This window comes from Hevea brasiliensis, chromosome 1 (assembly GCF_030052815.1).
Source record: "Hevea brasiliensis isolate MT/VB/25A 57/8 chromosome 1, ASM3005281v1, whole genome shotgun sequence".
NCBI classification, from domain to species: domain Eukaryota; kingdom Viridiplantae; phylum Streptophyta; class Magnoliopsida; order Malpighiales; family Euphorbiaceae; genus Hevea; species Hevea brasiliensis.
The window spans coordinates 10,210,319-10,224,641 of record NC_079493.1 but is presented as its reverse complement, the minus strand read 5'-3'; the positions used below and the strand labels follow the sequence as shown (position 1 = coordinate 10,224,641).

Sequence of the window (14,323 nt, the reverse complement as noted above, 5' to 3'; positions counted from 1 at the left end):
CAATTCCTTCTAGACGTCTTTATATACACTCGAATCTGTGGTCCACCTGTTGCTCTAATAATTGCTCCAAACGTTGCAACTCATCGTCCCATGGTTTAAGGGCTCTAGCTCTCCAATCACCGTCGCAAGGGCCATTGTTATCATCAATGCTAGTTGCCATCCTTACTCTGATACCACCTGACGCAGCGAAGCTAGATAAATCACTCACACACACATGTGAGAGAGAATTTGAGAGTAAAATCTTTGCTGAAAATTTATTAATTAAAATCTGAATATGAAATACATAGTTTTGGGAGTATTTATAGAGTTTTAGACTCCCAAACCTAATAAGAATATAACTACTAAATAGGAATTTAAACTAAACCCAAATACATTAGGAAGATAAAGATAAAGTAGAAAATTAACTAGTCCTAGTCTAAGTAGGAAACATGATTAAATCCTAAATAGAATAGAAAAAGCCTCAAAATTAATTCTGAATAATTACTCTTGTTAATCAAGGAGTCTAATTTGATCTAGGACTGCTGAAGATAAGAAAAAAAATTAATTAAAAAACATAGCTCCTCTTACTACCTACCAAAACTTGCCTCAAACTTGTTGTTTTCTCCCGTTTTCACTCCAGAATGCTTCCTTTGTTTTTTCTTTTGAATTTTCTCCCATTTTTCAATAAAATTATCACTAACACATTTCACATCTGGTATCTTTCCTCACTGCTGGCATGGCTTACCTTAGCTCTGCCCTGAGAAGTTTGGGACTAGAGTTACCTCCCTAGGGTACCACATCAAATTCCTCTACCCTAGACCTGGCTATCAAAAGGTAACAGAATAAGAAAATTAAATTTTTCAGCCAATGACTGAATCAACAAAATGATCCTCTCCGTATTTGCATTAATTTTTTCAAGAGCTATATTCATCCGCCTTCCTATGCCCTTCTCCAAGACAACGGCAATGGTTGATACTATTTCTTTCATTAATAACAAAAATTGGACCACCTGGCTCCTAGTTTGAGCGTGAGTCAAGGTATGTATAGTTTCTAACACATTTGGATTCTGCACTTCTTCTTTATGAATAGCTGGTTCTTTCTCAAATCGTTCCACCATGAGTGAAACTTGAGGATTTAGGCCAACTGCTGTAGGACTCCCATCTGTGTCCTGAGACCCAGTGGTTTCTTTGCCAATAGCATTTCTGATTTTTGAAGGCATAATATTACCTACAAAAAATGAAAATTATAAAGTAATGTCGAATGAAATGAGACTTTCGTCCCACTGAACGTGCCAAAAATTATTTCCTTAAAAAATAATTTTAGCTAGCTAACAACTTAATAAATGCGTAGGCATGCCAAATACTGAGTATATCATCTAGAATTGAGCTTTAACTTCTGGATCAAACGACTGTAGGAACTAACTATATTGAACACAGTTTCGTCAATCTCACTCCAAAATTAAAAGGAAACTAGAAATTGAAAGGAAACTTTGATTAATTGAAAAGAGAGTATAAGGCTTAAAATTAAATGTAAGAGTTTTGAAAAAATAAATGATTGATAAAATAAAGATGAAAGACTGCTCTAGTCCGATTAAGTTGCTGTTTGATGTTTGAGTGGTTGGAGTTTTTCACGTTGTAGAGTGTTTGACATTTATAGTTCTGCCTATAATAGTGTTTTCTACAAACATAATGAAAGGAAATAAATCCGTTCCAAAATGCACTAGTATCTGGAAGACTCCTGAAAATTCTAGAACACACTCTACCACGTTCTGCGGTTACTTGCAATTATCTGCCCACTTCTTGAAACTCCTTAGAACCTTTACAAATTGCCATGCAAGTATCTGCAAAGCTCCTAGAAGACTTTAGAATATATTCTGCCACGTTCTGCGATTACCTGCAATCACCTACCCACTCCTTGAAACTGCTATAAACTGTTGCCAACTTCCTTATCTCAAATATCTTATCCAACAACCATCATTAATTCTTTTATTAATTATTATCTCATGTCATAAATTAATTAAATTAATAAAATAAAATTAATTAAATTAATTTCAAAAAAAATTAACTTAATTAATTCTTAGGCATAAAAATAATTAATGAATAAAATTACTATACCTCCATATCACCTTCAACGTTTAACCCACATCATCCCACAATTTGACTCTACTTATTCTCCTTCTTGAATTCGCAGATGTTATAGCAAATTAAAATTTGTGATTTTGTTACATATTTATCAAATTTGGTACGAAGTAACTAGTTTTTACAGAAGAACCATTATTAGAAATCCAATCGCACTTATACTAGGAACGACCGAACACTTGAATGGGCTTTGAAGTGAGCGCCACCATCGCAAAGGTCTTTAGACCACTGTGATATTCTTCCATTTGAATAAAGAGAGCAACGGTGTTGTTGTATGCTTGGAAGATCCATTTGTTTGGGTTAGTGATAGGGATGGAGTACTTTTTCTTAGAGAATGAGGTGGCGAGGAAGGCATTTGGAAGCAAGTAGGGTGGTGGGTCATCAAGCAAGTGTGGGGGTAAGCATTCGGTTCAAACCGAATCGAACCGAATTAAATAATGAAAACTGAATTACAAATTTTAGAAAGAGAACCGAATTGAAATGGATTAAAAATCAAACGGAACCGCTCTATTTATGTTCGTTTCAATTCAAACCGATCGGTTTTAATTTTTGATTGATTTTTTAATTTAGACTTAATTGTCAAGTTATTTGGTCTAATTTTAATTTTGATTTGAACCTAATTACCATTAATCAATGAAATTAAACAATTTATATATATAATTAAATATAATTCATAAATTCACTATAAAAATAAATCAATTCAAAAATTGATTCGATTTGATTCAGTTCGATTTGAATATATAAAATTATTATTCGATTCGGTTCAACCAATTTTTTCTCTACAAAATCGAACCGAATCGAAATAACCGAAATTTTTTTAATATAAAATCGAACCAAACCGATTGAACCGAATTAACTCAGTTCGGTTCAGTTTTTTTGTTTAAACCGATATCTGCTCACCCCTAATCAGGAGGAATGGAGCAATCTCGACATTTCACAAATAATTAACAATTAATTGGGCTCAATTTAATAGAAAGACCAATTTATTAACAGAAGTAAAATATAAAGACTAAATCATTACCCAAACGTAAAACAATGATTAACATGCCTCAAGGACTTGGTTGTAAATGACCATAATAAATAATATTAATGAGACTTAGTTCAATGGTACTGGAGTCACCTCAAGGATTAATTGAGTTTGAATTTCAATCGAAACTAATTATATTAAAAAAAATAATGAATAACAAGCCAATCAAAGCCTCTAACTAGAAACTTTACTTACTAAAAACTAAAGAAGCAATGTTATGGAGCTAACATTGATGCATCTACTCCTGCAATCTATAATTGCTCCTTTATTGCTCTTGTCAAGTAAGATTGATACGTGTTGTTTAAGTAAAAAGATGAGCTTATGAGTTTTAGCTATCAGTTAGAGAGTTGTTAAGCTATTAGTTAGCGAGTTAGAGGTGGTTATTACTTAAATATATATAAATCTCTAATTGTAGAATGAAATTACCCTTCTCTCTGGATTCTTTTCTCTTATTTGAGTTTTCTTCTTCTTTTCTCTCTATTTTTAATTGGAATTGCATCAGTGGTACCAAAGCAAGTTGATCCTCAGCCATGGTGGATTTACAAGTTTCTTTTTTTTTTTTTCTCTTTCTTCTTCCTTCTTCCCTGAAATTCCTTCCCTTTCTTCCCCCTAACTCTTCTTTCTTCTTCCCGATAGTCTTTTGCTCTCTAAATCCCTTTCTTTCTGTAACTGTCAAGAACATATTCTTTTCTTCACTATTTTCTATTTCTCTTCTTTTCTTCAACTGTAACTCTGAATTTAGGGTTCATATTTATCTTCCTTGCAACTCATTCCCTTCTATTTCTTCCTTTAATTTCTTTAGTTTCTATAAAGTACCAATAGTAGACCATGGAACTAAAAAAGATTATTCATGGTACACTCAAAATTATCGAAAGATAGGAAAAGAAAATGAAAAATTTTGAGAAGTTAGCTCAAGAAGAAACAAAATTTCATAGTTTTGAACCAGAATTGGATGTCCAAATCCAAGAAATAGATAATTATTGGAGTAATGGTTGTGAGAATGGGAACAGTGGAGGTGAATTGGAATTATCAATTCAACGAGGAAAGAGTAATGAAAGCCAAGTTGGAAAAACATATCTTTGGAAATTAAGAACTGATGTTCATCTCTCAATCACAAAGACTATCTCAGAATTAAATAAAAGGAGAGAACAACGTCTTTGTCTTTGGTGTGTAGAAATGTACACACAAAGAACCAATATGGGTCACCACTAATGTTGAAAATGAGGAAGTCATTGGAGATTTTGAATTCAATGAAGAAGATGGGAAGAATGATGATGTTATTGAAGATTTCACATGGTCCTATGAAGAGAAACAACAAATTCAATGAAGCTTTGATGTTGTGAAAGAAAATGATGATTATGAAATTGCGGAAGATGGTGCTCATGCAGTTGTTCAAGTTGAGGGTATTGAAAAAATTGAAGATAGTTTATTTGAGTTAAAATAAGGAGGTGACATTGAGAAAAATGCCATAGTATTAAAATCTGAAGATGAACTTGTGAAGCCAAATTGTAGCAAAGGTTTTTAACTTGGAATCTACCCAATTGCTCAGGGTCAATTTAGCTAACAATGGATTACTTGTTACTGAAATTGGTTTAATAAGCAAGATTTGTTTGGTGCTTTTCTTCTACTTGGTTTTATGCATAAGATAGCTAGCTTATTAGCATATGCCTAAAGAGTCGCTGGTGAAGCATTTGCCAAACAGGTGGATGATGGCCATAAAGCTGGTTGTCCTTGGGAAGCTCCTTGCTATGTTTATTTTGATATTTTGGGTCTCCTGCAATTTCAATTGCTTCCTACTATTGTTGCATCTGCAGTTGAGCAGACATGGGTCTTTCGGGGTCCAATGGTTGGTTGTAATTTTACTTGTAGAAAAAGAGATTTCATGTCAGAGGGCATAAATGTGGTGGAAGTATTAGAGTTAGATGCAGAAAGAATCAGATGCAAGATGAAACAAATATTAAGACAAAATTCAATTGGTCATTTGGAAATGATACAATACAAGATGAAGTTCTTCAAATTGCAAAGAAATTCAATTTCAATTGGACATTTGAAAATGATAAAATGCTAGATAAAGAGGCTTCTCTTCAAATAACAAGAAATTCAATTTCAATTGAACTCTCTTTTCAGTTAGATTAATGTGTTCTACAACTATGTGCATCTGCATGACCATGAGCTAGGTGCTACTCATTCTTCTATAAACTCTTCTTGGACATTTATAGCAGAACTATATTCCTTGAGGACAAGGAATCTTAAGGAGGAGAGTATTGATACATGTTGTTTGAGTAAAGGGATGAGTTGTTGGATTTTAGCTATCAGTTAGAGAGTTGTTAAGCTATTAGTTAGCTAGTTTGATCTCTAATTTTAGAAGATCATTACTATATTAATTGAATGAAACTACTCTTCTCTCTAGATGTTTCTCTCTTATTTGAGTATTCTTCTTCTATTCTCTCTTTTCTATTAGAATTGCATCAAAGATGTTCCATGGATCAAAGATATTTTGATGTCTTCTCAAAACTAAGGAAGAAGGACGAACAAACAATAAGAGAGGTTGATTCAACAACCTAACAAAGACGGAGAAGAGAAAAAAATCCCTCATAAGCAAGTGTTTCATGATATTGTGACACCAACCATCTTCATACTTGAATTTGAGTTCTATTAGTATAAATGTGAATTTATAGGAACCAAAAGGAAGTATCAGAGAAGGCACTCATGCATTCTAACTAAATTAAAATTAAAAATCAAACTAGAGCACTTAATGTCATTGTAATTATTATGAAAGAACCAAGTGTTTGATATATGTTACAAGAAGTCAACCATGTATATATTTGTTTAACTATTGTATTCCTAGTTAGAAGCAGATTCATAAGGATTATAGCATATTCATGGGGATTATATTCCTAATTAGTTAAGAGACTAGATGTGTATACATATATGTAACTATTTCTTGATAATGAAATATACAGAAAACCCATTGAATCCACTCATCAAAATATACATGGGGTGGAGAATATTAAATTGCTACTTTAACTCCTATACATGGTGTAGAGCACATTAAATTGCCACTCCAACTCTTACTATATTTCAGGTTGACAAGAGTAGGGGGAAAAACTCAATTTGTTGTCCCTATACAAGAAAAATATCAATTTCTTTGCATGGCACAAGAAATGTTGTACTTGTCGATAAATTTAGTGTTGGTTTACTTTGAGGGTATATTGTGAATTGAAAGAATCCTATAATGACATTTGGTTCGAATCCTTTTTCTAAATAATATTCTAGCATAAACTACATTATATTGGGTCATTAGGCATGCTTTGCCTAACACTGTTGTACTCATAATGATATTCTTCTAACAGAATAATAGGTTGAGGTAAAACAAGTCTAGTGTGATGGCTGTTCAAATCGAGGGTTTCATTCATTGTCAGAAGGGAAAGAAGAACTGTGATATTTTCCAATTACTGTTTTCCTATTTTATGATGTCTGATTTTTCAGATTGTCTTCTAGAGTTCGCATTTGAGGAACAAAACACTTCTAAATTGAACAAGTCAAAAAAAAAAGGGACTATATAAGAAGAAATAGAAAGAACTGCTGAATTGAAAAGTTGTTTTACCTAAAGTTAGAGGTACCTTTTCCATTGACTTGGGGAAAAAATTTTATTCTAGAAATACTTGAATTCTGTCACCCACGTTATAATTAAAATTTAAAATCCAACAACTTGTCTTCTAGTTCCCGGTTGCATCATCCAAGAGCTCTTTGATATTGACACCCCTCAAAGCTGAAATACATGTACAGCATGGTATCACTAAAAAAATGTACAAGATAATTCAAAAAGAAATTTAAAAAAAGATACCTTTCCATTGGCTTGGGAAAAAATTATTCTAGAAGTACTTGAATTCTGTCACCCATGGTATCATTAAAATCCAACAACAACTTGCCTCCTACTTCTCCAGCTGCATCATCCAAGAGCTCTTTGATGTTCACACCCCCCAAAGCTGTTTATCAAAAATGAGCAAAATTTTTTTTCTCACATTTCAGTTATTTCCATAAAGTAGTCATTGTGAATAATTTTGGGAGATATTGATAATACCTGGAACAATATTTGTGATACCTTCTAAGAACCCAGCCTGCCAATACATGGAGAAAAAGACACCAAAAAAAAAGGAGAGAGAGAATATTAGTGTATTTTATGAAACAAATTATTGGTGATGCAGAAGATAAAATTAGAACAGATGGATCATTAATTTTTGTAATATATGAATTATTTCAAAATGTCAAAACTGAAGATATGAAGTGTCACTACAAAATGAGATAAAAACTTGTGCATTCCAAGAGAAAAAATAGAGCAGTAGAGGAAATGTTTCATTTAATTAAACAATCCACCCCCCATGTCTATCTCTAAAAGTGATGGGATGGAGGACACTCCACCATCCTGGCACAAGTAGCATCTTCTCTGTTCAAATAGTCATGAATGCACTTAGGTTCCATAGAAAATAGAATGTGCCTGCTGATGCGAAATTCTCTGTCATGATCTACAACAATGAATGTAAGATGTGCTACTGGGCACTATATATTTTTGAAGTATAAATAAGGGGTATTAGTAGTGCTACAAGCAATCCCATCTTATATCAAGATCCTTCAAAGAGGAATGAACAAATAGAGGCTGCAGCATGCATCTGTAGACCGTTAACCATAGATTTATGCAGGAAGACAGATGCAATGTATTTGTATGCATGAAATCAATTGGAATTTCTGAAATATATGGTTTTAGAATGTTACAAAAAGCAAAAAAAATAAAAATAAAAATATATTAGAATATATCCAATCATAACTCATAAGAATACATTTGGCCTCAATCAGTACTGGTTCCAATTATATGGAAAGTAATGGACACAACAAAAAAGAAAGAAAAATAATGAGTTTAGACACATGATGATTCAAAAATGTCCCAAGCTTATTCAATAAGCAAATACTTGCAATAAATTTCCATATTTTTATATCAATTCTTAATTGCTTAACCTTTAAGTTAAAGTTTTGCTTAGGAATATTTTCTTATAACTTCCAGATTTTGATTTTCTATACAGGAAGACTGGTGAATCTACTTTAGGATCTTCAGTATTTAGGAAGTTATTTTATTGAGGAACTTTTATTATATTTCCTGTTTAGTAGGATTGTCATTCCCAATTACTTCAAGGGTTTAGCCCATAAACAGGACTACAAGAATATTCTGTAATACAGAGGTTTCAATATTAATAAAATTGGAAATTTTCTTTCTTTTTCTCTCTACCTTCTGCTGCTGCAACAAAATTATTAGAGTAACTCATCAAGGCGGGTAATTCCACCATCTTGCATCTACCATTATTGATATAACCAGTGGTGGGATTGGTAGCCTACACACAGTAGGATTCTACCTACACAATGTTAACTAGTTGGAAGTTCAAGGTTCTGCTGTGTCCACTTCGTTTATTTTACTAGTGTTACAACTACCAATGTCACATAATATTGTTAACAAGTGTAGCAATGGTGTCAGTCAAGTCGATTACTCAAATTAGGTAATGCTCATACTGGGTGTTGCACTTTTCACTAAAAAATGGGTATTGATCTATTTCCTCCTTTTATACTGTAAATTTACTGCTCAGCTCTCAATAATTTGAAAAGCATGAAATGGCAAACCTACATTATCGGATTTTATTTTTAGTGGGAAACATAGATAACTAGATATCAGTTAACAGTTAGAAAAAGCAATATTGATGAGGAATCGAAAGAGAAATTAGATGTCTAATTATAGCAACAAGCAGCAATAGAAGAGGAAAGGGATAACTCACAGGAATCCTAACATCAAGTTTTTCAAATCCATCTCTTCCAGTTATTTTGATTCTCAATGTCCGAGACCAGATCCCAGAAAATGGATCTCTTAAACCATCTGCACCATAGTTATTGTATACATCAGGAGTTATCACTTCAACAACAGGATCTTGAGGACTTTGACTTCTCTGCTGTGTATCATCTGGAGACCTCCGTTGTATACCATATACATTACTGCTTGCTGATGTATAACCTACATTTATCAGAATTACAACAAGTAATAGCAGGCTGTCTTATCTTAGACTTGCATAGTAGCCGGTTGATAGATGGGAAATTATAAAGTTTATATTAAGACTAAATTTAGGAAAAACAAAGAAGAAAGTAAGAGTCCATAGTCACATGGCTTTGTTGAAAAGCTAATATAGTTCTCAATTGGGAACTGTCCATGCAAAAGAAGGAACTTGTGAGCTATAATAGTTGTTAAAGAGCTCAAAGGAAGGAACTTGTGCCTTTTTCTTCGCCTGAACATGAAAGGTGATGTTTGAGTACATTGTCCCATGACAATAAGATAAGCTCTTAGATGGGTTTCCTGCCTCTTTCCAGACAGTAGTTTAAGTATTTAGATTGGAGGATTTACCAAACCAATCTTTCACTTAACAAAGAAACAAGAAACTCTAATGAGGAGAGTAACAAAATGAACCAGGGAAAAAAAAATCTAGCTTTGAAGCTTTGATTATTGACATGCTAGAACACCTAAAATATCTTAGCAAAGTTCAAAGTAAGATAGTTCTTAGGCAAATCAAGCTGGTCCAGGTGTAAAGGTCCAATTCTCACTCACCTCCTGGCCTAAGCATTTGACTTGTGCTGATAGCATACCGCTTCTCTTCTTCATAATAAGAGTTGAAACCTAATATTTCCTTTATTCCTTCAAAAGTCGGCATGCTTCCAGGAGGAGGAATCCGACCTCCTTTAATGGCAGTTAATGCATCCTACAAGTGAACCACGAAAAGTTAGAATCTTTGGTAAAACAATAGAGTTTCATATTTTTCAGGCTTGACCAAACAACCTATCTTTTGCATTCAATTACAGAGTCATTTGCAGCAATATTCAATCGAACAGCAGTTAGAAAGTTCATCCAGAATTGCAGTTTGCAATAATAAATCAAGGAAAGAGAAAATATCAACTATAAAAACAAACTATGCAAAAAATAATAATCAAGTATTAGAGAAAATATCAACATTTACATTCCTATATTCTTTGTAGAAAGAAAAGATCACATAGTCATAAAAATATACTAGTTTACGAGTTTATGCAATTAAGTATGATGCATTATGCTCAGAATAGATCAAAATTACAACAGGATCAGTACTAATGAATTTTTTAAAAACATTTTCATTTTAATTTATTGAAATCAAGCTTTGCCATTGTTATTCATCAAAAGATAAATGTTTAATTAAAGTTTTCAAACACAATTTTTCTTTCTTTCAAAGGTTTAGTTATATGACCTGCATCGCTTGTATAGATACCCCGATCAAGGAAAGAGGGTAAGCCACAAGTTTATATCCAACTTCCTCAAGTTCCAAAGGATTGAGTATTGGAGTTTTCCCCCCTCCTTCAAGCATATTGGCCTGCATAGGAATACAAAAGCTTTATAATAATGGCATGCACTGGAAAGCATGTTACTTAGGAAGATTGATGTTGGCAGCTCATCTGAGTTATGTCTTACAAATTGATATATTCTAAAAAATGGCCTAGATGGAAGTGAGAGAGCAAAAAATTAAGCAATAACTTCTTTAAAGAGCAGCATATCTCTAGTGGTTGTTATCGTCAAGATAGTGGTGGTTGTTTGCTGATTTAAATCCCATATAAAGAACAACATATCTCTATAAATGTCATACAACTTCAGCAAAGTCATCCTGCTTTTATTCACTAAAGATGCCAAATATATTTGCTAGTAGAATCTAATTCATCTCATCATTAAATAACCTGCCCTTTTCAATGTTACAGATATATATTATAAATGTAATTAGCCATATTTATTCGTATTTATCTTTGTAATATTTATAATTATTTTGTGACCAATTCATATGTATGAATAGACCTAAAACCTCTTAAAGAGGGATAGAGGATTATTCAAGACAAGGCTGTGTGCCATTTATCACATTGTTGTTTTTAAATTAACTGAAGCAGACTATAACGAGTCAATTTACCTAGTTATATCCAGATTAAAAGAAATTAAATGTTGATTTCTAAAATATGCATCATTACACACAATTTTAAAAGGAATCAAACAACTCTACCATCATCTACACTTCACATATTAGAATTCCTGAATAGCCTTGATACTTTGATAAAATAAAATACCAATAACATCATAATTTTGATATGAGGTTCATGAAAATCAAATGCTAAAAATGAATACTTGGACGACATCTGTATTATCAGAGAAAAACAAGTGAAAGAAAAGCAGAGATGTGAAAATTATGTGAGCATCATCAATAAAGCATTTTATCACATGATTAATTATGTGAATAGGTACATGATCTAACAAGGCAAACTCCAATGACTCCAACTTACGAAAAAGTGAAAATTGAGAAGACATTGTATCCCTGTTTCAGATTATAATGATAAACCTAGCTATTATTTTTTATGGGATGTGATGCAATAATTTTATAGAGACATAAAACGGTAAAGTTAATTACTCCACACACCATTACAAGTCCAATTTGGTCTTACACTGAGGAAAAGAAATTTACCATTTTTGGAACTAGAGGAGAGATTTCACAGAAAGACTTCATCTCTTCTCTTGAAGCTAGTGCATCGATAAAAAGAACATCAGCTCCAGCATCAGCAAAAGCTCTTGACCTCCAAAGTGATTCATCCAAGGATATTGCTTGTCGAGAATCAGTTCGTGCAACAATAACAATGTCAGAGCCAACCTCTTCCCGAGCATCAACAGCTGCTTTTATATGCATCACTGCTTCTTCTCTAGACACCACTTTCCTACCACGTGTGTGACCACAAGCTTTTGGGAACACCTTACATGCTACGATTTATAAGCAACACAAATCTAAACAGAAGTGATTTACAATAATGAATAAACAAATCCCTATTCAAAGAAGTTTACTAAAAGAATATTGTTTCTCATCATAATTACAGTGACACTAAGTACTTGTTATAAGAATAACGCAAAATGGTGCGCTGAGCTTAAGAGGAAAGGCGGGAGAATTGGAGCTGTGCTGTATGGCTGTTATGGCTGTTAGAGTTGTTAGAGTGGGTTACGTTGAGGAAGACACGTGTCAAGCAAAGATTGGAGAGGATTCATGTTAGTTAGCATGTGTAGTTAGTAAACTGTATTCCGTCAGTGTATAGCCAATATATACTGATGTAATCTCTTGGGAAGGGTGGCGTGAATAACACAATTCTCTTGTTGTTGCTATTGGTCCCAAATTTCCTTTTCTGTGTATCAGTACTTCAGTTTGTTTTTTTATTAATTCTACAGAAGGAAAAGGAATCTTAGATTAAAGTTAGTTTTCACCGATATCGATATAAACCTAGGATTTCTATTGATTCAAAAGATATAGCAAAATAAATATATCATTTCACTTATTTATTATTTTTATACTTACAATTTATCATATTAATTAATTAATTAATATCAGTAAATATATGACAATCATTCATCAATTTCTTTTCATTTCAATTACAAAATGCACATTGTCGAGAGAGAGAGAGAGAGAGAGAGAGAGAGAGAGAGAGAGAGTCAAAAAGAAAACCAAAGGAAAACTGAGCAAGAGATCAATAATCTATGTTGCATGTGTGTGCATATGTAAAATTTAAATAATACATACCTGATCTTCAAGAATGATTCCCGCAAAGCCAGCTTTTATGTATCCCTTAACAGTTCTTTTGACATTCATGGCATTTCCATAGCCATTATCACCATCCCCAATGATAGGAATTGACACAGCTTGAGTGATTAATTGCCCCTGATCCACCATTTCCCCATAGGAAATAAAGCCAGTATCAGGCAATGCCAATCTAGCAGCCGATATTGAAAATCCTAATGGAAGGATAACATGGAATGAAGAAACTTGTTTGCCTTTTTGAAACTAATACGCAAGAAGATAAACATATGTAGGAATTCAACCAAACATGCATTGAGACATCAGAATAAAATAATTTAGATTCACAGCCCCTAAACAAGTTCTTAAGAAGAAAAAAGGCATCGACCAAGAACACAAGATGAGAAATAATCATCTGATTCATCAATTCCAATCACAACCAAATTACTAAACAGTAGTGGCATATGTGTCATCAAGAACAAAAAATCTAAGCACCAGAATGAACAAAACCCTGATAGAAAAATTATATCTAACAATCGGATCTTTTATTTCTTGGGTGTCTGATCAAAGAATTATATGGGTAAGCGGCCAAGAAAACTTCAACCTCATAACAAACTCAAACTGTTAGCATCCATAACCAAGAACTAGTGAACACTATAGTTAACAGTATGCAATCATTTAAACAACGCTGTGTAATTCCAATACAAGGAAAACCCTTTTATCAACAAAAGAATTCACAAATCAAATAAACAAAAAGAAAACACGTACCACTAGTGAAGCAGTAATCGAATCCCGCTCTCTCCACGAGCTTTGCACTAAGAGCATCAAAACAAGCAGGGCCCTGGTGGATACCAGGCGATCCAAGAATCAGGCGCAAAGCCTTGGCCGGAGAAGTTCTCTCGGCAGAGCAAATTACAAGACTTCGAGTCGGCCTTGTCGCAGAGAAAGTGGTTTTTGATTTTCGAAACGTTAGATTTTGAGGAATGAAATGGGATTTGAAATTTGAAGTAGGGAGTGAATTGGGGAAGGTGTAGGAGTAAGCAAGAGAGACTGAGTAGTCTCTGCAAGTTCCAATGGCTTGAGGATTCATTGCTGAATCAAGAATTGAGAGCCCCATTACAACCTCACCAGTCGCCTCTATTTATATTGAAATGGGCAAGCCAATCTCAATTGTGGCAGTCGCGTAATATATTGGATGAGACGAAAACCCATTCTCGTTCTCCTATAACGGCCAAAACAGAGGGAGTAGACTCACTTGTGTGTTTGGAAGTTTTGAAATGAAAGAATTTTAGAATTTAATTCAATTGAATTTTTTACCGTTTAAAAGTTTTAAAATGTGCGCAACTACCGAGTGCTAAATAAAATTTTCAATTATTATATTAAATATTAACATATAAATTTATATATTATATATTTTATATGTATATATATAAATATTAATTAATTTTATATAAATTTTAATATAAATATTTAATTTAAAAAATATTAAACTTGTTATAGTGTGAATTATGGCTTATAAATGAATTATTTTGAAA

General features: G+C 33.1%; 2 protein-coding genes across 2 annotated transcripts; both read right to left on the bottom strand.

Annotated features, from left to right (window-relative positions):
• Positions 1-774: 774 nt before the first annotated feature.
• LOC110643583 (uncharacterized) lies at positions 775-6,888 on the bottom strand. Its single transcript, XM_021796034.2, has 2 exons — positions 6,752-6,888; positions 775-1,206 (listed from the first exon to the last, which is right to left on the bottom strand). The coding sequence occupies exons 1-2, from the start codon at positions 6,774-6,776 to the stop codon at positions 794-796; spliced, it is 438 nt and encodes a 145-aa protein (XP_021651726.1). The 5' UTR covers positions 6,777-6,888; the 3' UTR covers positions 775-793.
• On the bottom strand, positions 6,708-14,048 carry LOC110643581 (uncharacterized). Its single transcript, XM_058143957.1, has 9 exons — positions 13,557-14,048; positions 12,795-13,006; positions 11,700-11,981; positions 10,449-10,571; positions 9,782-9,932; positions 8,964-9,196; positions 7,229-7,265; positions 6,992-7,133; positions 6,708-6,916 (listed from the first exon to the last, which is right to left on the bottom strand). Exons 1-8 carry the CDS (start codon positions 13,903-13,905, stop codon positions 7,015-7,017), a joined length of 1,506 nt encoding a protein of 501 aa, XP_057999940.1. The 5' UTR covers positions 13,906-14,048; the 3' UTR covers positions 6,708-6,916; positions 6,992-7,014.
• Positions 14,049-14,323: the final 275 nt, after the last annotated feature.

What these genes read in the sequence shown, in the direction of transcription:
- LOC110643583 (XM_021796034.2), bottom strand. Translation starts at nt 6,776, where the DNA reads ATGGAAAAGGTACCTCTAACTTTAG. An exon ending in AAAGGTACCTCTAACTTTAG is followed by an intron (nt 1,207 to 6,751) that starts GTAAAACAACTT and finishes CATTTTTTGTAG; the next exon opens with GTAATATTATGCCTTCAAAA.
- LOC110643581 (XM_058143957.1), bottom strand. Translation starts at nt 13,905, where the DNA reads ATGGGGCTCTCAATTCTTGATTCAGCAATGAATCCTCAAGCCATTGGA. An exon ending in CGATTACTGCTTCACTAGTG is followed by an intron (nt 13,007 to 13,556) that starts GTACGTGTTTTC and finishes TCCTTCCATTAG; the next exon opens with GATTTTCAATATCGGCTGCT. An exon ending in TATCACAAATATTGTTCCAG is followed by an intron (nt 7,134 to 7,228) that starts GTATTATCAATA and finishes TTTGATAAACAG; the next exon opens with CTTTGGGGGGTGTGAACATC.